Source organism: Caloenas nicobarica, chromosome 4 (genome assembly GCF_036013445.1).
Source record: "Caloenas nicobarica isolate bCalNic1 chromosome 4, bCalNic1.hap1, whole genome shotgun sequence".
Lineage (NCBI taxonomy): Eukaryota > Metazoa > Chordata > Aves > Columbiformes > Columbidae > Caloenas > Caloenas nicobarica.
In genome coordinates this window covers 14,312,895-14,338,553 of record NC_088248.1, presented here as the reverse complement: position 1 = coordinate 14,338,553, position 25,659 = coordinate 14,312,895, and the positions used below count along the sequence as shown (strand labels likewise).

The following is a 25,659-nucleotide window of genomic DNA, read 5'->3' as shown; positions in this document are numbered from 1 at the left end:
CTGATTTCACAGCCAGCCACTCTGACTGCAGTTTGGTAAATCTGTGGTAATACAGTGATCATATTATAAAAGCTTTTTACTGTTTTGATATAATAGAGGCCCCAGTATTAGTCAATTTTAAACCTTAAAAAAAATATTTTTTTAAAACTTAGAAAAAAAATCTCAGAATAGGAGAATCTTTCAGAATATTGTTCCCAAGCCCATGCAAATACATATGTTATCCTTCCCCCTTCCAATGCTAGTTCTGCAGATAGAAAATATTAGTGTTTTACACTTAGCCACTTCTAATTTATCTATTTATTAGGCTTGTTTAAACATAAACTGAATCAGAAACTAATTCCTACATTGAGTGAAGTCACTTTAATTTGGGTGCAGATGCCACAAAAGGAAGGTTGCTGCTTGGCCTTACTTTTATTTTACTTTACTTTACTTTACCACTTGGCTCAAGGAAAGACAACATAACTAACATTTTATATAGACAGGGCCTTTTTGGAAGAGGTTGACGAAATCCTCTTTAAGAATTGTTTGGGGTGGTAAGAGAACATCTACATGCAGTAGGAAACTTTCAGAGCAAAAAGAGGCTGTTGCCTTCCTAACCCTGGCAAAATAATTTCATTACTTGTTTGGTCTTTCAAATCAGAAGTTGGCTTCTCATTTATACTATGTCTTCCTCACATCACTGCACGAAAATCGTTGGATTTGGATGGAAGGAACGAACTAAAATAAAATTGCTAAATTGCAGGTGATATATTGAGCCTTGCCATTATTCATTCCCATGCAACATAAAGATAACACAACCTAGAAAACAGCTGCTGAGGAACATCTCAGAAACATTTCTCTTGGCACAGCTTTGCATTTGGTAAGATGCTTATGCAATGTGAAGTACCCCACACACTGTCACTGATCAGGTTACCTGAAGTGGTAGGTGATGGGACATGGGTGACATAGGGATGATGTTGAAATTTGGGTGGGTTGTCATTCACATCGGCGACAGCGACAAGCACGCTGGTGGAACTGGAGAGAGCCCTGGGGAAGCCCCCATCACTTGCGACCACCACCAAAGTGTAGTTCTCCCTTGCTTCTCGATCAAGTAGAGCACTGGTGATAATTTGTCCTGTTGATGGGTTGATTGTGAATTGCGAATCGCCACCAGTAAGCTTATAGCTGTTTGGAAAAGAAAAAAAAAACACCCCAAAACCAAACCAAACAAAACAAAAAACCCCAAACAAACAAATAAAAAACAAAAACAAGGAAGAAAAACTTGATTAGTATCATAAGGCAGCCTGCTGCCTTAAGATAATAGCAATTTTCTACACTCTTCAATCACCACGCTGATGGATGTCAACACACAGATTTTCTTCTGACAGTCCATCTGTCTTAATTTTTTTCTCTCCGTATTTCGAGGCATGGCATACCTGACATTTCTGGGGATTTCTAAATGTAGCTGCTTAACAAAGATAGATTTCTAATTAATGAGGAGCAGACTGAGCCTTTATACATCTGGAGATACAGTCAGACAAACTCTTAAAATTGCAAGTGGTCTAATAGAGGCATCCTCTAGTACCGATTTCCCCTAGCTAACGCATTAAGTGTTATTCCAAAAGGCTGACATGTTCTTAACTGAATCTGCAGAATATAATTAGAAAAAAATTTGTTTTCTGAAAGAAAAGGATGACTATTTTACCAAATAATATGAGGATTTATAATTCATATTTATTCCTGAGTTAAGGTTTGCTATTCAAGTTCAAGATTTCAATGACAATTCATAGTAATTCATAATAAATCATAGTAAATCAGCATCCACAGAACTACATTAATAGAGACTTAATTTGCAGCAGAATTTAATCCTTGACTGGTGTGTTTATACGTGTGTACATCCACGGGTTTGTGTGTGCATAAGCAAGAATGTGATTTGATAAGAAATTACTGTGTGCTTGCTGCAGTTCATTCCATGGGCTACCTCTGCCTTACTGGTACAGTGAATTTGTCTTCTCACTTTGAATGGTTACCCAGCTTGTGTTTGCACAGAATAAATCTTGAAGATATACAGAGCACTGGGTTGTATTTTTAAAGGTAACTGGTTAATATTAAATTTCTATTAATTCAGACAATGGGCTTTCTACAAAACAAAGGAAACAAAAACTGGCTAAAATGAACAATTGTCATATTCAATATCACAACCCTCACAAAAACCACTAGCACTTCTTCAGAGTAGCCTGGTACAGCACTGTAGCATTTTTTTGAAGTATATGAGTCTATAAGAACTAGAAGAAAACTGGTATTATGAGAGAGAATAATATTCATATCTTCACATTTTAAAAATCAAAACAGGTTATGACAGAAATAATAACATAGGCCAGAAGCTTTACCTAGAGGACTGATAGCCAGTCTGTGTAATAAGCTGTGGCAACTTCTCATATTCAGTCATTAATCTCTACAGGATGCCATGAGCATGCTTTAATTGCTTAATTATGATTTAATATGATGACCAGATGTAATCATTCTCCAGCTATAGCATCTAAGGTGGAAAGAATGTGCACAAAGCCTAAAGCACCACTTAAATGTCCCAAATACCAGCAACACTGGCAAATTTCATCTGTGACTGGCAACGTTTTAACCCTGTGTGAGGTGTCACAGAAGACAGGGACTTTCTTTTCTGTATTTCCACATATAAAGAATGGCTCAAGCATTAACATTGGAAAGACACTAAGGATATATTTTTCTTTAAAGGCAGACAAATTATGCTTGCCATTGGATATTCTGAGTGATATCTGAGTACAACTTTATGCAAACCAACTGGACCATGTGTGTTTCCAGACAGTATCTCCGGATAGTTACAAAAAAAAAAATTCCAAACCAAAAGAAAACCAGAACAAAACGAATGGACCACAAAAACCCCACAAACAAACCAAACCAAAACATGGCAAAATTCTGCAAACATGACAACTAGCATGAAAATAATCTGACTGAAGTGCTTAAAATCTGGCTTCCTGATTAGTCTGTGCTCATCCTTCTTGTCTATACTGTCTTCAATAATACTGGTCCAGTGTGCATTGCCATTAACAATCTCATCAGCCTGCTTTAATGACTTCACAGATTATCACAACAAATAAGAGAGAAAGAGTTGGCACATATGGATATATAACAGTTTTGCAGGATTACGTACTTTTTGCATAACGCAGCCCATTTTTGACTTTACATGAAAATCTCAGCATAGGACTTTACATGCCATCTTTGGAAACCAAAGACTTTTTTTTGAAACAGGCTCTAATAAGACTGAGAAGGAGTTTTTAGTGCTCAGCACCTCTGACAAGACCTTATGTGTTCTCGTCCCTCTGGCTTTTGGCAGTTTTGTAATACCAGTCATATTTTAAGATTTGCATTACTCTAAATGCTGAATCTGGACAAATTCTGTCCAAGAAAAACAAAGTATGTTCCTGAGTCTAAAAAGTACAAAACAAAACATTAAAACAATTTTGAAATAGCTACTTATGAAGGAAAAAAAAATTTTCAACTATTCTACTACGAGGTATTGAGTGAATGACAAAGACTAATGGCAGAGATATTAAAGCAATTCAACCACACTAAAGAAATCCGAGAGCACCCTGATAATTTCTGGTTATGGGATGCAATCATTACAATCACTCATGCTTTGTATAGATTTTTTTTTTTCTAACGAAGCTTGCCAGAAATAGTTTCTTAGAGTGAGAGTGAATAGAATTAAAAGCTACATTGTTCCACAATTTAATAAATGGTAATTTTGGATGTTTTGTAAATATTTAAAGATGCCAAAACATAAAGTTCCTATTTTTGGCTTGTAGCTAGTCAGAAAGAAAATGTTAAAGTGTTTTATACACACTCGCTCTTCTAGAACATAGTTCTGTGTTTTGGTTTTTTTTGGTGTGGGCTTTTTTTTTTTTTAATATACAGCCACAGTGATGTTCTTATACACTTTTAAGAATAAACTGAGGTGAAATAACAAAAGTAAATAAAGAAGCTACTTTTAGATCCTGTTTTTTAAGTATGGGAACAGATGGCGGGTGTTTGCACTCACAAAGGTTAGATGTGACAAGATTACCTACATGTCCTTCCAATTAAAAAGTAATATGAATCTGCATTGTATTCTATTAGCAATAAATCAGTCCTCAGTGGATAATCTTCAGCTTGTCACTCTTACTTAGCATCTTCATTACTCTCATCTGTGGAACTCGGAATGGCCAGTGTTTAGCCCAGTGTCCAGTTAAGCTACATCATCTGAGCTGAACAAATCATTTGGCATTTAATGGGAAAAAATGCCAAATACTAACTTTATTACTGGTTTTCCAAATGGGATAAACTTCACTTCTTGCCTTGTCTAATTTTAATTCTACAAATGGGGCTCTAAACTGAAGACATTAATTGACCATAAACCTACCCAAGGAACATGGTGGCTTCAAGTGAAAATTGCTTACTACATGAAAAGATGTGAAAGCATCTGCAAGGCAGGTAAGTGTTTCTGTTGAGCATTCAGTGGTCTGCAGTGTCTCCCATAACATATATATTAGTATGTTGGGTGATATTTTACCTGCTCAGCTAGTTTATTATAAGAGCATTCAAGTCTGCATAAGCAGCCATCTAAACTACAGTTATGTTTGAAAAGCCATTTTAGATTCAAATTAAGATACTGAAGACTTCCTCAAACATACATATGCTATCACAAGAATAACACTATCTACCAGTTTGGACATTTTTACACAAAAATTGATACTGATTTCTAAATTTGCCTAGCTTAAAAATTAAAGTTTAAAGATGTCTAAAACTGCAAAATACATTCTGTACTTTTATTACAGTGACTCATTTCATTTGAACATAATTGTAAAAAAACCGATAAATATATATATATTTAACTCTGGTGCAAAGTTATCTTTTGTAGCAAATTCATTGATGATGTTTGAAAACTGCATCTTCCTCTCTCCCACCAAGCCTTTTCCAAAAGCTCCTTTGATTGATATTTAAGAAGTCAGTCAGCCTCCAAGAACAGTGGTTTATAGCTTCTTCAGGAATACACTTTAAAAGATTTGTATTATATAGATTAACTACATCCTTCATTGCAAGGCCTCAGTTCTAAAAGCTATGTTAAATAGAAGGCCAAAGCCTTTCCAAAGGCTACACAAGCTGATGGTAGTCAATAACAAAGCACATTCACAGTCTATATCGTATTTCTTTATAAAGAGAATCCACATGTAAAGACTGCAAGTTGAAATATTTAATTCATTTATGACAGGATTTGGAGTTTCAGGGTTTCTTTGCTTTTTATTTTTTCATTTATCTATCTCTACACTTATTGAGAAATATAAATCTAGCTTATTAACAATTACACTCATGGGCAAGTTAAATTCTAGTTTGCTTTTCATTTAGTAAAAAACTAAAATAGTACTTCAACTCAACTTGTCCTTGATACAGCTCTAAAAGCCTTTAAACAACAAAAAACCCAGATTCGCTGAAAGAATTTAACTGCACTTATACAGCTGTCCTTTTGTATCTTACAGCTCTATTGAATGTTAGTGATGGACACTGGAGATAAAAAATCTTCAGGCAAGGTATGAGGCATTGTTACATAAAGCAACAGCAAATGACCTACCTAATAACAGCATTTGTAGAAGCATCAGCATCTGAGGAGTTTACGAGCAAAATATCTGTCCCCGTAGGTGCATCCTCCGGAACGGTGGCAGAATACACGTTAAAGGCGAATGTGGGGACATTGTCATTGACATCATCCACCGTGACAGCAATGGTTCCAGTGCCAGTGAGGGCAGGAGATCCTGCGGGAAAGCGGGATACAAAATGCTAGAAGTTACAAATACCACCATGCTAAACCGAGGTCTGCCATCCCCAATTTAAAGCCTAGTGCTTGAGCAGGTCACAGTTCACAGAGCAAGAAAGCCAATTCGACATACAGGACAGGGACAGATTTGTCCCAAAGTCATCTCGACATAAAGTACAAGCTGTGAGAGAAAAAAAATTGTCTTACTTTTCTTGCTTCATCTAATTCCGGAAATATTTTGTAATACAAACCCAGTGGAAAAAGATGGTCTTGGAACCATTCAGAAACCTTCCTGTAACAATTAGGACCAATTTAAACATGTGGTCGACTTTCCTGTTTCTCTAAGAGAAGACATTCAAAGGTGGCACACTGACAGCCGTGAAGACTCCAGCCCTCAATTTATTTATCCACAGAACAAATAGAGTGGAAACAGTGGCAAACCCCAGCTTTCCACACAGCTTCTCCACTGCCGGTCATACCCCTGACCTGGGGAGACCTTCTCCACGAGGGTGAGAAGGTTGCGCAGTCTCCAGACCCATCCATTCAGACTTTATTTCTCTGTAGAAGAAACCATCTAGAGCAGCAAATAATGCTCGCTCAGGTGGGATATTTGCTTACGGGAAATTGCACTGAACTTATTTAACCTACAGTTTTCATCCTCCTTGTTATTCTAATACTTAACTAGGATGAGCAGAAACGAGTGAGAAATAGCATGTGCAGTCTCTCAATATTTATCCTCCTAAGCTTTTTTTTTATTGTCAAATTAAAAAAAAAGACACTGAAGAATTTTACAAGTTCGTGTTAGTTTTGCCAACCCATTACACTTATTTTGAGCCAAGATTCAGCAAGACGGCTTCTGGTAACCAAATTCTTCACTGAAGGTCCCTGAAAAAACAGGATCATTCTGTTCTTTGAATACATCGCAAAAATGAGAGAAGCATAAAACACATAAGATAAAACCCTTTTACTCAAATGACTGATGATGACCATGCCTGCTTTACCCAAGCTTGCGTTGCTTTCCCCTTCAATCTCGAACAGATGCAATAAATTCATCATTTGCTGGACTGGGGAAAAAGAACCCCAGAGACTGGTTTGAGCCCTTGCTGCAAGGCAAGTATATTTTACGGGGCTGTCATTTGATGAAACGCAGACAGCCCCTGCGTGACTGTCCTGGTCCTTCCATCCCAGCAGATGACTGGGTGGCTGCTACCCGAGGTTATTGCTGGGCCTCAAGCTCTCAGGGCTGGGAAGGAGGCAGGCTTTGCTCTGAGGGCTCACACGGTCCTGGCAAGGGCTCCAGACACCGAGCTCTCACGTAAAAGAAAAAATAATGACCCATTTCCCCTCATTTTAACCCTTGCAGGCTGAAATACCACCACACGGCATCGCGGGAAGAAGCTGGGAGCAGCTTCTGCGCAGGAAGGAAGGTGTTCACTGCAAAATACTTCAACGCAACGTGGCATAACGCACAAACGGCCTGAATGAGAGAGCTTCGAACCGAAACGGGCTGCACATCTTGCAAGGCTGACTTTGAAGCCTGCTGATCAGATGGGCTGGATCACGGCGCTGAGGGAAGAACGTGCACGCCAAGGAGTGTAGGTTTCACGCCACGGCCGTGCACAATGGAGGCCTTTCTCTGCTTTAGTCTGAGGTAATCCACTTCGCCAATTAATATACTTTCAGCCAGGAAGGTTACATTAAGGCAATAAGTCTGACTCATTTTTTACCCCTTTTTCCCCCCGCCCCGATTTTGTCATTTAGCCAAACACTTATAGATAGAAAAGACTGAAAAGCATTCTGGATTACTGAAATATTGCCTGTGGAGTGTTTATTATTACTGCATTAAATGGAACAGAGTCCTCAGCAGTGTTTGCTGCATGTGTCATCAAGCTCTGCCCTTCCACACACATTTAATCGACATTCATCTCACAGCTAATGAAATGAAAAGTTGAAAGTAGTTACGTTTCACAGGTGATTAAACAATTCATACATAATTCAGAAATTAATTTTGGTTAAGTCACTTTCAAAGACCATCAGTAATGCAATTCAGCCTGGGAAAGAAAGCTAACTCACAGTTAAAACCCAAACTTCATTGTTTTTTATGCGTTCGCTAACAAACGGCCGACGCCAGAAAATTCATGCTGTCTGTTTATTCGCAAAAGCAAACCGCAGTGGCAGCCCCTCCAACCCGAGCCTTTAGAGAAGACCCAACGCGGGGGCGATGGGACCAGCTCGGCACAGCTCTGCAGGCCGGCCCGGTCCCGGCTGGCAGCCGCAGCTTTTGATTCAGCCGTTTCAGTCCAACCAGCACCGGCCCCCTTTCTTAGCTGAGGAATCTGAGTTCGTAGGGTCAAATCCAAGGGTCAAATCCCAGCCCTCGCCTCAGTCCCCTACATATTCCATGCCATTACTCTCCAATTCTGCTTCCCTGCTGGGTGAATCTACAAGGCACCACACAGGGCAGTACGGACACACTTATATTAGCCTTAAAGAAGTGAATATACCAGCCAAAGTTGAGCACCATACTAATAAAATTAGCTAGGGAAATGTAAGTAACCCAGATCCCATTCGGTGCTAGCTTGTGGCTGCGCTGTGCTCGCAGAAATATCCCAGAAGTCCAATATTAACATCCTAAGTCACTGCTCTTCAGTTCAAAACCCAAAATCATTCTCATTTTACTTAGATGGAAAAAATCACGCATCTACATTGGTTTCCTGTCTATGAAGTTATACAAAAATGTTTTTTTTTTTTTGTCTAAGTAAAACATCACGTCCACAATTTTACTCTTTTATGCTATTACACCGAAATATAGAGTTGCAATTTCACAGAGAGCACTCAGAGATTTTATTCACTTGAAATTAAATTACTAGCTCACATTTCTGCAGTTACTGAGAAATATAAGAAGAGGAAATTACAAATGAAGTAATTTTCTATGGAAAAGAAATATCTGGGGGCCAAATTCTACCGTCCTCAGTGAACTTTCAGTGAAGGTTGTGCTTGCATAAGGACCACAGGATTTGGCCCCTGGTAATAAGTAGGTTTCACAAACTGTACATGTCATATTTGTGGTGAAATAAGTAGTTTCCATGGTCAGGCTGAGTTCCCAGATTTCTTAGTTTTGCTTCGATAGCAAATCTTCCCCAAGTTGATTATTCTTATTATGCTAGAGCATTGTAACTTTTTTTCTTCAAACTGCGCTTAATATTTTGCATAAGCATAGTAAGTTTTGTGTAAATTCTGCAATATTAGCCAAGCACTCAAGATGCCTCCCAGACTTTTTTAATAAAGCAGACATGTTCACAACCTATATAAAATTGCTGTACACAGCCACACAAGCCTCTGCGTGCCCCTAGAAACAGCCCTGAGGGCTAAAGCCACAAAGAAACATACACTTTTCCCTTAGTGAACTTGCACTGAAATTTCTATCCATTTTTCATAATAGTCTGAACTATCTTTCAGCAGAAGCAGCAGCTATTTATTTGTCAGACACCTCTTATTTAGAGCAGTTCTCTAGTGCTATATTATTATATATTATACACTATGCTATTAGGTTTTTTGCAAATCCCAAAATACCGTATCTCACAGAGGCTTAGGATATTCATGTCAAAAAATGTTTGCTAGAAAGGTGGAGGAATAAAAGAGCCATCAAGTGATTAATGACAAGAGAACAAAGTTAACTATGCAAACTAAATGGGATAGATAGGATTGACTGTTCAGTGAACATCAAATCTTTAAAATTTAAAAGGCGACATCACTATATTATTATTTCGAACTTCCTATATCCATATGCTGTGGTTTGTTTCTATGAACTGACCAGTTTATTTTCTAGGTGACAGCTGTACATATACATTAAGCAGACAGTCCCACAAATGTCCACACATCATTGTTGAAATAAAGATTAACCTGGGATAGTGTCAAAATAGTAAGGCTGAGTTCAGGAAGAAAATTGCTTCCCACGGATGTTCTTCCAAAAAGTCAAGCTTTTTGCTTACATCTGCAAGTAAACATGTGTCTGGGGATGAAGAGAAGGAGCAGACCTTGGGAGCCTGCTCCTTGGAGGCCCATGGTGGAAGACGAGTTACAGGGGGAGGTTACAAGAGGCCACCTTGGACTTGGCCAATCCTGGGCTTTGAGAAGATGACATGAAGAAATGGCCGTGGGGTGGGCAGGACCTCTCTTCTCCCTTATCATTCACTCCTGCCTTCTTCAGCAAGAAGGGACTGGCAAAGACCTACTGTTACCTTAGCTAATCTTAGTTGATCTTCTACCCCGTTCACCAGAGCTCGTTTGTGACTGATTACCACAAAAATATGACATTGGAAATGTGTCAGCTTACAAGTTAGAACAAGCCCTGTCAACCTTTTGCTCCCCTCATCCAGCAGAGAAAATATTGGCTACACGCATGAACACAAATAGAAGAAAGTAAACTAGATGCAGGAAGGTGGCAGTGGGGAGAAATATCATTTAACCTGACACAATTTCTACCTCCCAAATGCAGGATAACCAGCAAAGGGAAGACAATAACTGTTTCCAGGTGAACTCATCATAAACCACTCATTCCCCTAACTTATGCCAATGCTCACGAGCCACAAAGTCATCCAAAAGGGATGCTCCTAAAGACGGCTTTCACTTCACCTACTCATGTACCTTTAGAAGATGGGAGCACCACTTGCTATCTTCATCCATCCTTGTCCTGGGGAATGGGGAGAATGGGCTCTCTCGGCTCCCTCTAACCCCCAAACACATGACACCGTCTGCTCCAGAGTATGTTCAGCTGTCCACACCACAGCTGGAGACCAGCCCCAGTGGGGAATGATCAGAGTATTTAGTGGACTGCATCGGTAAAAGAAAACTGAAGGAAATGCACAAAGCCATTTAAATGCTTCAAGAAAACTCAGGAAAATATGATGCTATTGGAAATTATCTTGGCTGTGTGGTACTGTATGGCTTACAGTAAAACTTAGAAACAGGAGAATGTGTTCAGCACATTATCCACATATTGTTTGAAGTTTTAATGGATTCTGGGTCTTGTCTGTGCCCTAGTTAGTAGAGCAGATAGTAAAACTACCATTCCTTTTAGAAACCTGGAACTCGAAGTTTTGCCAGCATTAAAATATCAAAATTAAGTGCTAGAAAACTAACAATAAACTTAAGCAAAAAACCCCCGATACATTTCACTAAAATAAGGGGATTAAAATTAAATAAAATTAATCTAAATGACTAATTGAAACTCATACTGCAGGCAGTTTACCATGTTTTGTGTTAAATTAAACATATCATTATCCTGAAAATTCGAAAGTGATTTAACAGACATGAAATTTTTGCTTTGCTGAAATGTGTTGCTTTGCAACAAAGCGGATTTCACTTCTCCAGTCAAACACTCAGTGAATGAGTCCCAGGGCTAGAAGTTGTGTGTGTTATTGCAGAGTATTAACTTTTTCACTCAAGTAAACAAGGCCTTTCTCACAATAAAGCAGCCAATCTTTCTAAATGCATTTAAATGCAGACAGAGTGTGCTGAGCCTCACACAAATGGTGAGTTTTAAAGTAATTGTGGAGATAGAGTAAGTTAAAATGCTACTACCTTGCATTACGCTTTTTTCGTTCCTGCATTACATTTTATTTTCCTCTTACTCAGTTTTTCATGCTAAATCTTAAATAACTAGTCAAAGTAGTATATTTTGAGACAAAAGCTGAAATAAGTAGTTAATAAACAGATATAATTAAAAGCTGAGAAGCTAGCCCTACTCTCCTTCAGTTGAGTATGTGACTGGTGAATGAGGGAGACCATGCAGGAACCCACATTTTCCATATTTCTGAGCGTGTCAAATCTGCGTTTTTCACAGTTAAGAACAAAGTAGTAGTTGTTTCCAAAACTGATTTAACAGAACTTGTATTTCAAAAACAAAGGAACTATTCAGATAACCCTTGCACAACTGCAGATCTATTGAGGGAAAAAAAACCCACCAAACAACTCCCTTTACTGCATCAGATATTAGAATCCTTAACTTTTTCCCCTCATCTTCCCAGCCTAAAGAAGCTGGGAGCAAGCACACCTAACTTTTGGGCAAATAAACCATCAAAAGTAAAAATAAAAATAAAAAATCACTAGACAGAGTCCAACCTTGCTCAAGCAATGGTATGTCCAGCCACGCTTAGACTGATGCACGTGCACAAATGCACATGTTCACACATGTTTCGACAGCATCTGTCTCTAGCAAAGCAATCATTACTCCAAATAATGGTGTAAGATAGGATCTCTCATCTGTTTTTATCGACATGATTTTAAAATTTTGATAATTTCCTACCAAAACTCCTGAATGACGGCACTCTACAAATTCACTAAGCTTTGCAATTTCAGAACAGGCAGAACATTACATTGCAATACATTTAACACACTGTTGAAAGGGTGGGACTTGCACGCACACACAGTTTTAAGACCTCTGATGTAGATGCACATTTCCCTGCCCCTGTTCTCTTCCTCTGATCTGCTCATCAGAACAAGTTACCTGCAGCTGTTTACCAAGAGAGGCAAGAAAGCTGTTGTGCTGCTACAGAGCTGGACCTGCTACAACAGACACAGATTCAGAAAAAGCCAGATACAATAAAGCAAGAGTATAGTATATATTTAGCACAACTTCAAGCTATTCCACGTAACCATCTCTTTCTACCCACACACACGCAATAAATTTATCACTTATTCACTTGAAAAATAGTAGATAATATATTCCTCCAGTTCAGCATTTTTCCCCATTACTGCTTTTGTTTAGCAAATTGTAAAATGCATGAAAAGGCTGAAAGAGTTCTGCTCCACCACGCACAGCAGAAGCTGGACACAGGACACGAGCAGATGCCAGTTACTAACTTGTGGCTCTCAGGTTTCATTATCCTTCCATGAAGGACAGACACATTAATCCCACATGGCATAAAATTCTTGACATACACTTGTAATCTATTAACATCTAAAGTACAGGTCATTGGAGATGGTGCTCAGAAAAGACACATGCAGGTATTGCAAGTTTCTTAGTCAGAACTTCACTTAATCCCACAGAAGTTGCCTTCTTCTAAATATGTATCAGAAAAAAATCCTTAAGGCCAATTTTTCACAGTTGAATATAATGCTCATAACAAAAACTAGTAAAAGACTGGTTGTAAGGGTGCATCTCCCCATGTCTGCACTTCTTGAGGTTCTGGGAGGGTAGGCATGACCATGTGCACCACCAAGGCCTCTGGTGACCAAAGGAAGATTCAAAGAAAGTGGAACTGCCACTTAAAAGAAAAGTACAGACATTTTAAAAAATGTTTTCTTAAAACCACCAAATTACTTCTCCTTGTTATAAGTTATTGCTGTAAACAGAAAAAATAGAGGAGCTGGCTCCTGCAGGGACTGCTGACTAAGGCAATTTTTGACTGCTTGCGACTCCTGAATATCCCACAGTGAAATTCCTGTAATGCACGATTTTGAATTATGCTTTAAAAACACCCTGTATAAATAGTGAAGATTAACCAGCAGTATAAGTGTTCAGACCATATGTGCATGTTTTACTCATTTTATCCTTGCAATTAGGGCTTCCTGAAATTGTAGCTTTGTATTTGAAGAATGAGCTAGCAGACATTCAATTTATAAGGTGTAACATTTGATTTAAAAAATAGTTTAAGATTGCTGGGACTGTAAGATCTTAGTATGTCTCAAAGGGTGGGGAATTTTCCTTGCATAGCATAATGATTTCTCTAATTATCTTATTCTTCTGCAAAACAGATTACATTCAGCGAACTCATTAGCACATTTGAAGCAGAATTTCATAAAAAAATGATGTAAGCAGAAGAACAATAATTTTAAATTAATTTTCATTTAAAGCTTTCAGACTAATCATAGCAAGATGGATGAATGAAGAGATAAGAAAGGAAGTGTAACAGCCTGAAAATTCACAAACTGACAATTCTTTCTTACTTGAAATTTTGTATCATCTACTGAATCTGACATATTAAGCACTATATTCTAGCTTGTCTTCCAGTTTCTACCTGAAACTTTTTTCAATGAGATATACCCACTTTTTTCACCTCAAACGAGCACCAAGAAGAAATAATAGAGTTGAAAAAAAATAAAGGCCAGGACAACAGTGAAGACAGCTTAAAGATCTGACAGTCACATTTTCATTCACTTGAATCAATAGTGAACAACGTTTTCCTGCACCATGGAAAATCTCAATGGAGAGTGCCCTGGCGTATTTCGTAAGTTCAATTCTCACTTTTTCATCACTCGTCCTATACATGTTCACAGTAAACTGGTTATTGGTAATAATGCGTAACTGACTGTCCAATATATTATACATTCAATAAAGCTGCACTGCAACAGCGGCAGGGCTGAGAAAAGAAGATCATGAGACTGAGGATCAGGACAGTAACTGGCTTGTTTAATGAACTTCACCCTGATTTGAGCAGGCCCCTAAAGTGACTGCATCCCATCCACATTTGCTACACATTGTGCTAAGTGCCCATGAGTCTTTTGTGAACACAGGGTGGCATTCAGAATATAACTTGAGATATAATTACACAACTTGAGAAAACAATAGTATTTCAACCAAAGCAAGAAAGGACTTTTTTCCCAACGGTGCAATGGAAATTTCCATCCCAGTGTGGGTGGAAATTAAGGGGAATAAATATCCCTACCAAGTAGATAAGTTACTTGAAAAATAGAGCGGTAAGAAATTCTTTGAACTATGTCTTCCATACAGTATAGTACATAGTACAGTTGATCTCAGCTTACCATAGACCAATACTTTTATCATTTTTGACTGAAGTTATTTCAAACTTCAATCGGATAAATCTGTAATCCTGCATTAAAGATGATGCTGATTGTTTTCATTAGATTAACCAGCCCTTCAAGGAGGAGAAAAAAATCAGCTTTGACACTTCATGGTACACACACACGTGGCATAGCTGTTATTTGTAGCCATTTATTTCTATTTTTTTTCCTTTGTTATTTTTACAAGGTTCTTGTAAGAAACTCTAGATGATGAGAAACAACACTGAATTACTGGATATTCCTGTTTACTTCATCAGTGATATGGTAACTTGATAGCGTAAGCAAGAACATCACCTACACTGATTATTAAGTCTTTTTAGTGGGCATAAAATTATGTTCCTTGAAAGAGACAACAAGAATTCTCACTGACATTTACATCTAACAAAAAATTCTTAATAAATAACGAATGTTTCTACCAATTGTCTGGATTTCTTATTAGGGATGCAAAGCAGCAAAAGATTTAGTTACCTAATAAAACTTGATATTTTTCAACTGTAATTCCAAGAATATCTGTAGACAGATTAACATTTTTGGCTGTGTTATCACATCTTATCTTTTGCATTCCTACACTCTAAAAGACAAGAAGTATGTTAGCCTCACTAGGATTCTGCTTGTCTTCTATTAAGAACAAACAAAAAAAAACCCCAAACCAAAATCCAAAACCAACCAACCAACAACAAACTAAAAAAAAATCCAATAAAACAATTATGGGATTTGCATCCATACTGAGTTAGAACCTATGGAGTTCTCATCAACGCCATCTGGACCTGATTAACATTACTATATTTTTGTGTGGATAGTCTACAGGTTTTTGTATTGCAAAGCACAACTATGCACACACTGTGCTTGATGCCCCTCTCTCAACCCAGTTCCGCCACAACCAGTGCACTTCCAACACCCCAATTTCTGAACCTTCTTACCTCTGACTGTCAATGCAAAATCTCTGAAGATCTGTTTCTGAAGAATAATACTTCTAAAGGCTACAGTTTAGTAATCGGCCAATTATCTATATATATATTAATACCAGCAAATGAGAAGATTTTACGTTATTTAAAATAATTCTCCTTCTTTTTCTCTTGTTGAATGAGTGAAAGGGACAACAGTTCACCTGACAAGTCCCAGCTTAGAAGCAGTTTATCCCATTTGAAATAAGTCTGTCAATTACTCGCGGGATTCTCTGCTATCCCAACAGATAGCAGAAAGGGAATTACATAGGTGAGAAGTGTTTGAATGAAGAGGCATGCACTTAAATTGAGGACTTTTCTAGAAGTTCAAATGTATGTCTGAGCTATAGAGAATAAACATCTTTAACATGTATTTCTAACTCTGCTTGCCTTGTCCAAATAAAAGCCACCATCAGTTTGAGTTCATTTCAAAGCTGAAGCTCTGTTCATGCTTTTAACCGAAGTGAAAAAACTAACTTTCATTGTTTTCACAGATATTTCAATTCGCACTGGGCAGCCCGAGCCCCTTGCCAATCTGAATATACATCTCTCCTGCGCCCCACCTCACACAACACACACATTTGGATTTAGCCCAGAGACTCTTGCTGAACTGTTTTGAAAATACTGATCTAGTAATGAAGGTTTAACTCCAAACAGAAGACTAAATCCCTCAAATGGTATTCTGGGGCTGGATTATGCACCTCGTGGGGCAGTCCTCTGAAGCAATGGGTTAAATCCTCCTCTCCCTCGGGGAGTAAATGTGTCACATCATATAGACATGGATACACTCTCTTCCTTGACAATTACTCTCTAGGGGACATTAGACTGACTTTGCCATAATCCCGCTTCCTAAATAGCTTTTCGAGCTTCTGTCTTCTAGAGAAAAATTAAAAAGTGCTAAGAGTTTCTAGTCTCTGTGAAAGAGTAATATCCTGCTATTAGCCTCCCACAACTACAAAGAGACACTCTCAGTTCTCTCCTGATTTCAGATGATGGTACTGCAAAATAAATGCTGTGAAATCACTGACAAGTCTGTTGTCATTTCAGTTCTCCCATCATGTGATTTAGAATAAATTAAGAAATCATGCAGAACTACTAAACCGATAGCTTTAGTACCAGTAGTAAAAGAGCTAAACTAATAAAACTAGTGAAATAGTACAACTAGACTCAAGTAGACAGCATTGACATGAGGAAGAGCTTCCAAAGAAATAAATGAGGTTGGGACAGAAGTGAGCATTCATTTTGAAACAGCTGTGGCATAAAACAAGAACATAGAAGAGACCAATCATCATGTAAACTTCTAAGCACCAAGGTAAGCACAAGTCAGCTTCATTTAGCTCATTAAGCCTGAAGTGGTGTGTCGATTTAGACATAGTACAGAAAGCATGGAAACAGGACATTTCTAACTCAGATTTTCTGAGTTGCTTGTTTGTTTTGATAGGACTAAGTTTTAAGAACACAATTTATTCTTTTAAGGTAACATTTTTTCATACTGTAGACTGCCTGTTAAGTAGGAATACACTGTATGCTAAGAAAACAGGTTGAACATAAATGTCTATAGGTCCAGTCTCATAAATCTCACACAATCTTAACGCTCCAGACTCTTTCTTACCATTACTAGAAAATAAGGAGGCTGCAGGTTTTTTTAATATGAAAATACAGTCGACCTTTTACTTATCACCTCAAACCGGGAAATATCTTAAAATGTATTAAAAAAACAATACAGCTACGTTGTCAGATTTAATTTGACTTCAGGATTGAAGGGAACCAAAAGCATATCTCGAAAGAGAATTCCTGAGAAGGATATAACCTCTGTTTGGTTGCCCTTGTACATTCTTGAAGGAAAGAATGCATAAGCCAGGGGCCAACATTTTCCAAAGAAAAAACATATGGTTGTTTTTCATACAGGCCAGGGATGTATACAAAGAACAGCTAACTAAATATAATAATCAGTGCACTGATTCATTTCTTTCAGAACTATTTATCTAAATTGGTAAATAGATTATTTAAAAAAAAAAATTAAAAAGCCCCACAGGAACACAGCTTCTAATTAGAAACACCACATCTTGATCTTGGTTTTACTGTGGCAACATGCCATTCTGACCAACTGAAGCAAGAGATGGTGGTTGCAGTTTATGTAAACAGTAGTCCTGGGCAGCTAGCAGGTTTCCAGATGTGCAACTCTACATCGCTGCAACCAATAAATAAAATGAGAAGGACTGTTGGAATGCTAACATTTCCTCCAGAAAATTGCTCAAAGAGTTAAAGACAGGGATGATTAAAGTGTCTGCACCAGTTCTTGTCACACTGCCAGAACTGAATGTTTATCCAGCACTGCATCCCCACCAGATGGGGTGAAAAAAAAATTTAGAAAGTCTCTTTTCCCAACCATTTTGCCATGAAGTAGGGTATAGCGAAGCAAACCAGATGATTTATGTGGTAGAAACAGACCCATAAAGATACATTCAAATAGTTGCATGTAGGTTTCTTGGCATTTATGTTAGCAGACATTTTGGGGGACCATCTGCAATCTAAACACTATCATGTTATTCCACGGTCCATCATTTTGCCTGTCATTATATTTATAATTCACACACTCTGGTCTACAGCTTGTGCTGCAAGTGGTACTCTAAATTGGGAAGGTTGAAATTTGTGGTTGAATTATGTTTTTTTTTTTTCTTGATCAAAACAACAGGTGTACAGCTCTAGAAGATGCTGAATGCTCCTGGTGAGGGACGCTTTTCATGTCTTCCTAAATCCCTGCTGCTTAGAGCATCAGTCTAGTATCTGAGACCCAGCAGTAGTTAGAGTAGGGTGGAAGTGTCAAAGTGAGGGAAGAGTGATGATAAAACAAGGTTGAAATCAAGAACCTTTGTGCAGACTGTCTTGTGGAAACTGGGCATGAAGCAGGCTGCGCGGCCACAAATCACTGAGCCAAACATCAGAAAAAATTTTATCAGTCTTTTCCCTCCTGCAAAGTAAAGGCAAGACTCTTTGCCAATCCAAGATCTACTCTGAGGACCGGGGGCAGGGCAGCAGGCAAAGCCAAGGACAATGCATGTATCATGACTGACTTCTCTGGGTCTGAGGGGGGCCCTTGGCTTGGGAATGCCTTTTTTCAACAAGTGCCCCAATTTCCACTGGTCTCATCAGCAGTTCCTGTCTGTCAGTACATGCTACATGTACCCCCTAGGTACCAAGGACGAAATAACAGCCATCACCAAAGCGGCTGCACCTTCCTGAGGCCACAGATTGTTCTCAATGCTTTTGACTGGCACATCTACATAGAAATGATGAAAAATTAAAAATCCTTCTTCTTCCATCAACTTCTCTGTATGCAGGCTAGGGTAACACCATAAGAACCACAGTCACAAGTTCATTAAGTAACAATAAACATAACAGAATCCTTGATTAGGTATAGGGAGGTCAGGAAGACAGCCAAAACAAAGCTGAAAATCTGTAAGTTCTTCTGTCTAAAGGTGTTTCTTAGCAGGTATTGTGTCTGCTTCCTTGAAAGAAAGAGAAGAGTTGGCATAGACTTCTATAGGAGCAGGATAATGTCCTCTAACATTTTAAACTAGGTAGTGTAGCCTATAAAAATTGGGATGCAGATCCTAAGAAAAATGGGAAGCTGGTTAGACAGACAGAATTTTGCCCTTGAAGTGCTACCCAGACATTTCCAGAGTTAACTGCATATGGACGTCGACCATGATTTTTATCTGTAAGAAATACCTAAATAAGATGCACCATATATGGCAAGACTGTTTCTTGGGCTGCTACAGACAATCAAAAAGACTGTTTATTACAGCTAATAAAAGCCAAACTTGAAGTGCAAATTATAATACCTTTCCCTTGATTTATTTTCAAAGATAATATGGATGTGGATAACTTCAGACAAGTCTGTTTTCTTCAGCATTTTGGCAGGCACTGCTTTCCTACAGAAGAGCACTATCTGTTCTGCATTTGTGTTTCTGGTCAAATTGTCTCTACACAAAATCCTTATTTCTAAGAACAGAAGCATTATCAAACAAATACAAACTAAGACACTCTAAAGAAATAGTCACATTAGACAAAGAACAGGACATGCCTGTGAGAGTTTCTTTTATAAACTTTTAGTGGCTGCTCAAGAACATAATGCTCAAAACATTTTTCTTACCCATTTCAAGACTGCGTCATTGCCATCTTTCTCATAGTACAGCCAGACCTTCCTTATTTAATGAAGCAAGCACCGACTAGCAAAGGTCAGTGTGTGAACACCTGGATATCCATCACAGACCCACACTGGTAGCTTTTGTAATGTTTTGTATGCTTTAAAGTAATACATCTTCTCCTGATAAGCTGAAACTCTTGAAGAAAGGCTTCCTCCCACATAATATTTTTCTAACTCAGCTGCCAAATGTCTACAGAAGTTCATGTGCATTCTATGTATGATAATGCAATCTATAGTAATATAAAATTTGAGAGCAGCTTGACAGAAATGCCGGAGTCTGTAACTTGATTCCACATTATTGTGACAAACCTGGCTCTTTAAGAGGTGTCCAACGAGTCATATGCTAGAGTGTTCTTTACCACCTAGACTGCTTGATCTCAGTATGACTGATTCAAACATAACAGGGATCTCCTCGAATTTCTTAAGTATGTAACATATTTAAAGTACTTTAAGTATCTATTATGATTATCGTTCACATCCTGCTTCCATGAACTCAAGGGAAGTTTTGGCATTGGCTTCTACAGAAGCTGGACATTCTCCTGTGATGTTTTAGTTTAGATAAAACATGACTAACATAGTTTAAAATGTTTTCTTGATGGCATGAATTTAGAGCAAGTCTTCAGTCTAATCAGAAGATATTATCTAAAGTTATACACAAGGGTGGTTGAAAACTACGCCAACTCACACTAACTGTGGACTAGTCAGATTGTAAACTTAAACACAGTAGAACAGTTAAATTTAGCTTGAAGTTACTACTGAACAACTGTTCCTGCACACTTTCGTTACTATCTTTTAACACTGGGAGGAGGAAATAATAACTTGTGAGTTAGCTTTATAAGAACATAGCAAATAAAAACCAACCAACTAACCAAAACCCCATAAAACCAAAATCAGCTTCAAGTAATGTTTAATCAGCATAATATCCACACATTTAGACACAGGAACTAATGAAACATGCTGCTGTTCTTGTCAGCCACAGCAAAGGCCTCATGCTCAATTCACATATTAAAGTCTTCCTTTGGATTATCCGAAACTCATATGTCTCTCAACACAAATATTTTCATTTGGTATGGTTGGGTAAATCTTCTCCCAGATTTCATATATTTTAGGAACCAGAGTCTAGGAAAAGATTGTGCTATTGTCAGACTTTTGGCTGACACATGGTGCTAGGCATGGGGTACAACTGACTTCTTGCTCCCCTTCTTTTTCTAAGAGGAACAAAAATAGTTGGCCGCATGACACCCCTTTATCAGTTCAGACTTTGGGTATTTTGTATGTAGGGCTGAGTTCTGTACAGTCCTAACTGACTCCTGACAACTCTGACTGGGAGAGTAAACAGCCGTCAGGGATCTGCTTTCCCTTACATATCCAGCCTCAGCTTCTGAAGGAACATGAGGACATGCAAGCCCAAGCAAGTCCAAGTCACAAGTGAGCAGTTTGTGGCTACAGAGTAATGGAAAGCCAGCTTAAAAAATACAATGCATATGGTATCTCTAGCCAAAGTGCAAGACAAATGGTACGTCAGGTCCTAATATTGTGTTTCGCAGCTTCAGCTGTGCTCAGACTATGAAATACCTGAGCACTGCTGCAATAGGAAAATATAAGCCACAGATATTGTCACTGACACAAGATACAGCACACAATATGGCAGAAGACAAACTTGTATCCACTTGTCAACAAGTTGGGTTTGCTTCTATTTTTATTATTAGAAAATAAGAACAAGTACTGCAGTAAATTAAATCCACCAGACTGCAGGGGACCAGATATCAGTCCAGAATATGATGCAGGACATCTTCATTACTAATATTCATAGCAAAATCTGAAACTAAACTTTTGTGCTCGAACACCTCAAGTGAAAGTGTAATTAATCTTCATTAAAAGAATTCATGGCTATGTCTTAAACTGAGGGAACTTCGAATACATTTGGGATTCTGGAGCAAACATATGACTGGATGCTGAGCAAAGCAGAAAACTAAAATGTTGAAATGTAAATTGTCATTGCTTTTCAGGGGTAAGATTTTGGTAAGATTAACTGAGTAGTTCATAGCTGTTTCTAGCCATTGATTTGACATGTCTGCACATTTCCAATGACAATACTATATAGGGGTTTGTTGCCATTTATATATTTTTTTTTTTTTTTTTAATTGCCATTCACAAGGCTCTCATGACCTAGGTAGGACCGCTTACTACTGGCGGGCAAAAGTCAAGCCATTGAAATCTATAGTGAAGCCTACTAACATCAGACAACTACACACGAGGATAAAAACCTGATCTCCTGAAACTGAACTCCCTCTGACATCAGGCAAGTAAGCCCAGCTTTCCCCACAGAGATCTAAGCTGAAGCTTGGGTACAATCCCCATCCACTAAAGTTTCAGACCACGATGAAAATATTTCTTTCCTAACCAGAATGCAATGTTTCCACGTGACAACAAGGTTTCACAAGAAGAGACTGCATGTTTGCTTTACCTGAATCAGCAGCCGTGATCAGCAGTACGTACTGCTCCTTCGTCTCCCGGTCCAGGCTCTGCACCAGGCGCAGCTCTCCGCTGGCTGAGAGAGTAAAGGCTCCTTCTTCATTGCCACCCACCAGCACGTAAGTGAGCTTGCTGTTCAGGCCTTGATCGTCATCCCTTGCTACAACCTACAAAAGCAATGCAAACACATGGGAAGAAATAGGAAGAACCGATGAGTTCAGGGTCTGCAAAATTTTATTGGGATAGAGGAAATATTCTCTATGACAATCACCTAAATTAATGCATTTAATTAAGGCAAATGCTTTAAGGGCTAATATAAATTAGATGTAATTGTAAAATGACTTAACTGAGGTGATGGATTAAAAGTGTAGGTTGAAAATATTAAATAGCTGATTACTTATTTTTCTCAAGCATAAATACAGTAAAGAATTAGTTGGGGCTCAGTGAAAACCACAGATGATCTGGTATAGGCTGAGCTCCACAGCAAAGCAAGCATTGCATGTCCTGCCAGCTGTATCCATTTAGTGCTCTTTCAGCATTTGGCACAGAGCCTCATCCCTTGTAGGCAATTATCAGACTGAGAGATTTGTTGCATGAAAATTGATATTGAGATGAGAGATAGAGCAAGCTGTTGAAATCCTAGTGTAGGTGGAAAAAATAGGTAAGGCAAAAACAAACAAAACTTCAAGGCATAGTGTAAACTTCTGGTAAAAACAAACAAAAACCACAACAAACCAACAACAAAAACCAAACCAAAACAAGAAAAACAACCCAAAACTCACAACAAAACAAAACAACCCCCCACCAAACAAGCAAAAAGGAAAACAAACCAACAGCCACTACATACTAGATTACAGCCAAAAGACAACTTTTCAATTGTCTTTCACCTTTTTAATTTTGAAGGAAAGACAGTATACTTTAATACCACATACTGAGGCACGCTAATAATTGCAGTAGATACATATGCGTTTGCAGAATGTACTCACCTGAAGAATAACCTTTGGAAGCGTCTCTAAATTCTCAGGGACATTCACAGAGTAGGGAGAAAGTTCAAAGGTGGGAACATAATCATTGACATCCTTCAGAATAATATTGACTGTCGTGGTATTGGTCCTTGGGCTGCTCCCGCGGTCGGCTGATTGAACAGTCAGCGTATAGGAGGGCTTTTTCTCTCTGTCCAAAGGCTTGGCAACTGTTATCACCCCCGTCACAGAATCGATCCGAAACTCATTATTGGCATCTCCGCTCACGATGGCGTAGCGGACCTGCCCGTTTGTACCTTCATCTCCATCTGTGGCAAACACCTGTATTAAATCTGTCCCCGTCAAAGTGTTTTCCCCCACCTCTACTTTATAAAGCTTTTGGGCAAAAAGCGGGTTATTGTCATTAATGTCCAGCACAATAACTACCACATCTGTAGATGAAGAAAGGGACGGCTGGCCCTTGTCTGTGGCTACCACAGTCAAGGTGTAGTTGGACACGGCTTCTCTGTCGAGCTCCCCAGTAAGCCTCACTTCACCATCAATACTGCCGATGCTGAATTTGTTTCCCAGCGGCCGAAGCAGACTGTATTCGATGTAGCTGTTGGGACCGCTGTCGGGATCGGTCGCCTGTGCTTTGAACACAATCGTATCTATCGGTGTGTTTTCCGGGACGTAGGTCACCTTTGGGGAGATAAAGCTTGGAGGGCTGTCATTCACGTCCAGCAGAATAATTGAAACTTGGGCTGTGCTTGTGAACCTGGCGGCTGGGAGAGGGGCCATGTCGTGTACTTGCACGACGAGGCTGTAGAAAGACTGGCTTTCCCGGTCCAAAGGCTGCCTGATGCTCAGCACCCCGCTGTTGTCGATGCCGAACTGGCCCCCGCTGTCCCCGGACGCGATGCTGAAGGACAGCTGCGAGTTGGAGCCTGGTGGGTGGGGAACAGAAACGTAGAGAACGTGACTTCACCCCACCGACCTAGATACAAATGTTTCTGGCCTCATTTCCTATAGAAATAAGGACAGTACAACCGTGCTCCCTGTTCTGCCTCCTCATCACCATTTTTGAATCCATCAGCTAATTTCAGCTAAGTTTCACAGTGGAGCAGAAGCCTTTGAAATAATTATTTTCTGATGAGAGTTGAAAAGAGAGAGAAGGAAGGATGGTAATTGGAGTGGCCACAGAGGGAATGGCCAGCAGAGCTCATCTCTCTATTTCATTCAGCAGGAGCTGCATGGTAGCAACGACTAATTTTTCCTCCTCTACAGTGGTTGTGAAGGGTTTTCTTTCAGAAACCCAAGAGTCAATATTTCTGCTGCTCACTGAACAGCTGGTTTGCTCCTTTCTCCTCAGTTCTACTAAGAAACATTATTATTAACATAATTATTTCGTTAATTCTTCCATCCAATTAAAAAAAACCCATAACCAGAAACTCCCAAGCCTAGCTGGAGCAGGCCAAGAGTGAATAGTGGGGAAAAGTATGCTTCCCATATATGGCATGGTATTCCAAAATATCAGATGAACAGTGCTCATCTCATGATCAAAACAGAACTAGCAATTATGGTCAAGGAAGAGATTTATAATTCTGGTAAAGGAAATGCATTCTGAGTTTTGACAAGGCTATGAAATGACCTTAAATATGCCATGCAAGAAACAAATATATGTTGCCACTGCAACTCCAGAGTTCACTGTAGACAACTAATTTTTGGTAATACCTAATGGAAGTAAGTCTTCTCTCATGTATTTATCTATACATTTCCCTTACTCCTATTTTAATTAATTTTGAAAATTTTGGTTTGTTATTTTGGGTCATAAAGACTGTGATTTAGGATTAGCAGATTAAAAGACAACTCGCTACTGATTTACTCCTCAAAATTACTTTTCCATGTGAAGAAACCAAGCTGTCTGCATAAATAGCTGATTACGTTGCTGTGCGTTTTGTCATTCACCCTGACTGAATTGCTTTGATAATAAAATCATTCCTGCATTAGATTTATTAATCTCTGCTGTTGATTATGCTCAGTCTTGGGAACACCAGTCTTACTTCTCTTTCCCCTAGTGGCTACTCTAATTGACATCTTTCCCTCTCTCTTCTTCTCTTGTAGGAACTTAATTATGAGATAAACAGACTCAAAGATGAAAGACAAAATATTTTAATGCAAGTAAAGAAATTAATACATTTATATGCCGGATATCAGTGTTTCTACATTACTTTGATCAAGTGAAACACTGTGAAACTTTAATGCTATTCTGTATTTTGTTCAGCTGTATTTTCAAATGACTAATTATATGGATGAAAGTGTTCTGATTTCAGTGAAGTACTTTCTGGCAATTCAAGATTTTTTCATTTGACTTTGGAGATGGGTAGGAATTCAATCTTACAGAATAAAATTATTTTTAAAAATCTCTCTTTTGTTCCAGTGTTTTTTATGGTGATGTTT

The 25,659-nt window shown here is 38.6% G+C and overlaps 1 protein-coding gene across 1 annotated transcript in view; it reads right to left on the bottom strand.

Moving 5' to 3' along the window:
- Positions 1–25,659, bottom strand: part of FAT4 (FAT atypical cadherin 4) — a 145,946-nt gene that overhangs the window by 36,754 nt on the left and 83,533 nt on the right. The window contains exons 5-8 of the mRNA XM_065633345.1: positions 23,224–24,146; positions 22,230–22,404; positions 5,621–5,801; positions 914–1,164 (exon numbers count right to left, since the gene is read on the bottom strand). Of these exons, the coding sequence (XP_065489417.1) occupies positions 914–1,164; positions 5,621–5,801; positions 22,230–22,404; positions 23,224–24,146 (1,530 nt within the window). The remainder of the gene's footprint in view (positions 1–913; positions 1,165–5,620; positions 5,802–22,229; positions 22,405–23,223; positions 24,147–25,659) is intronic.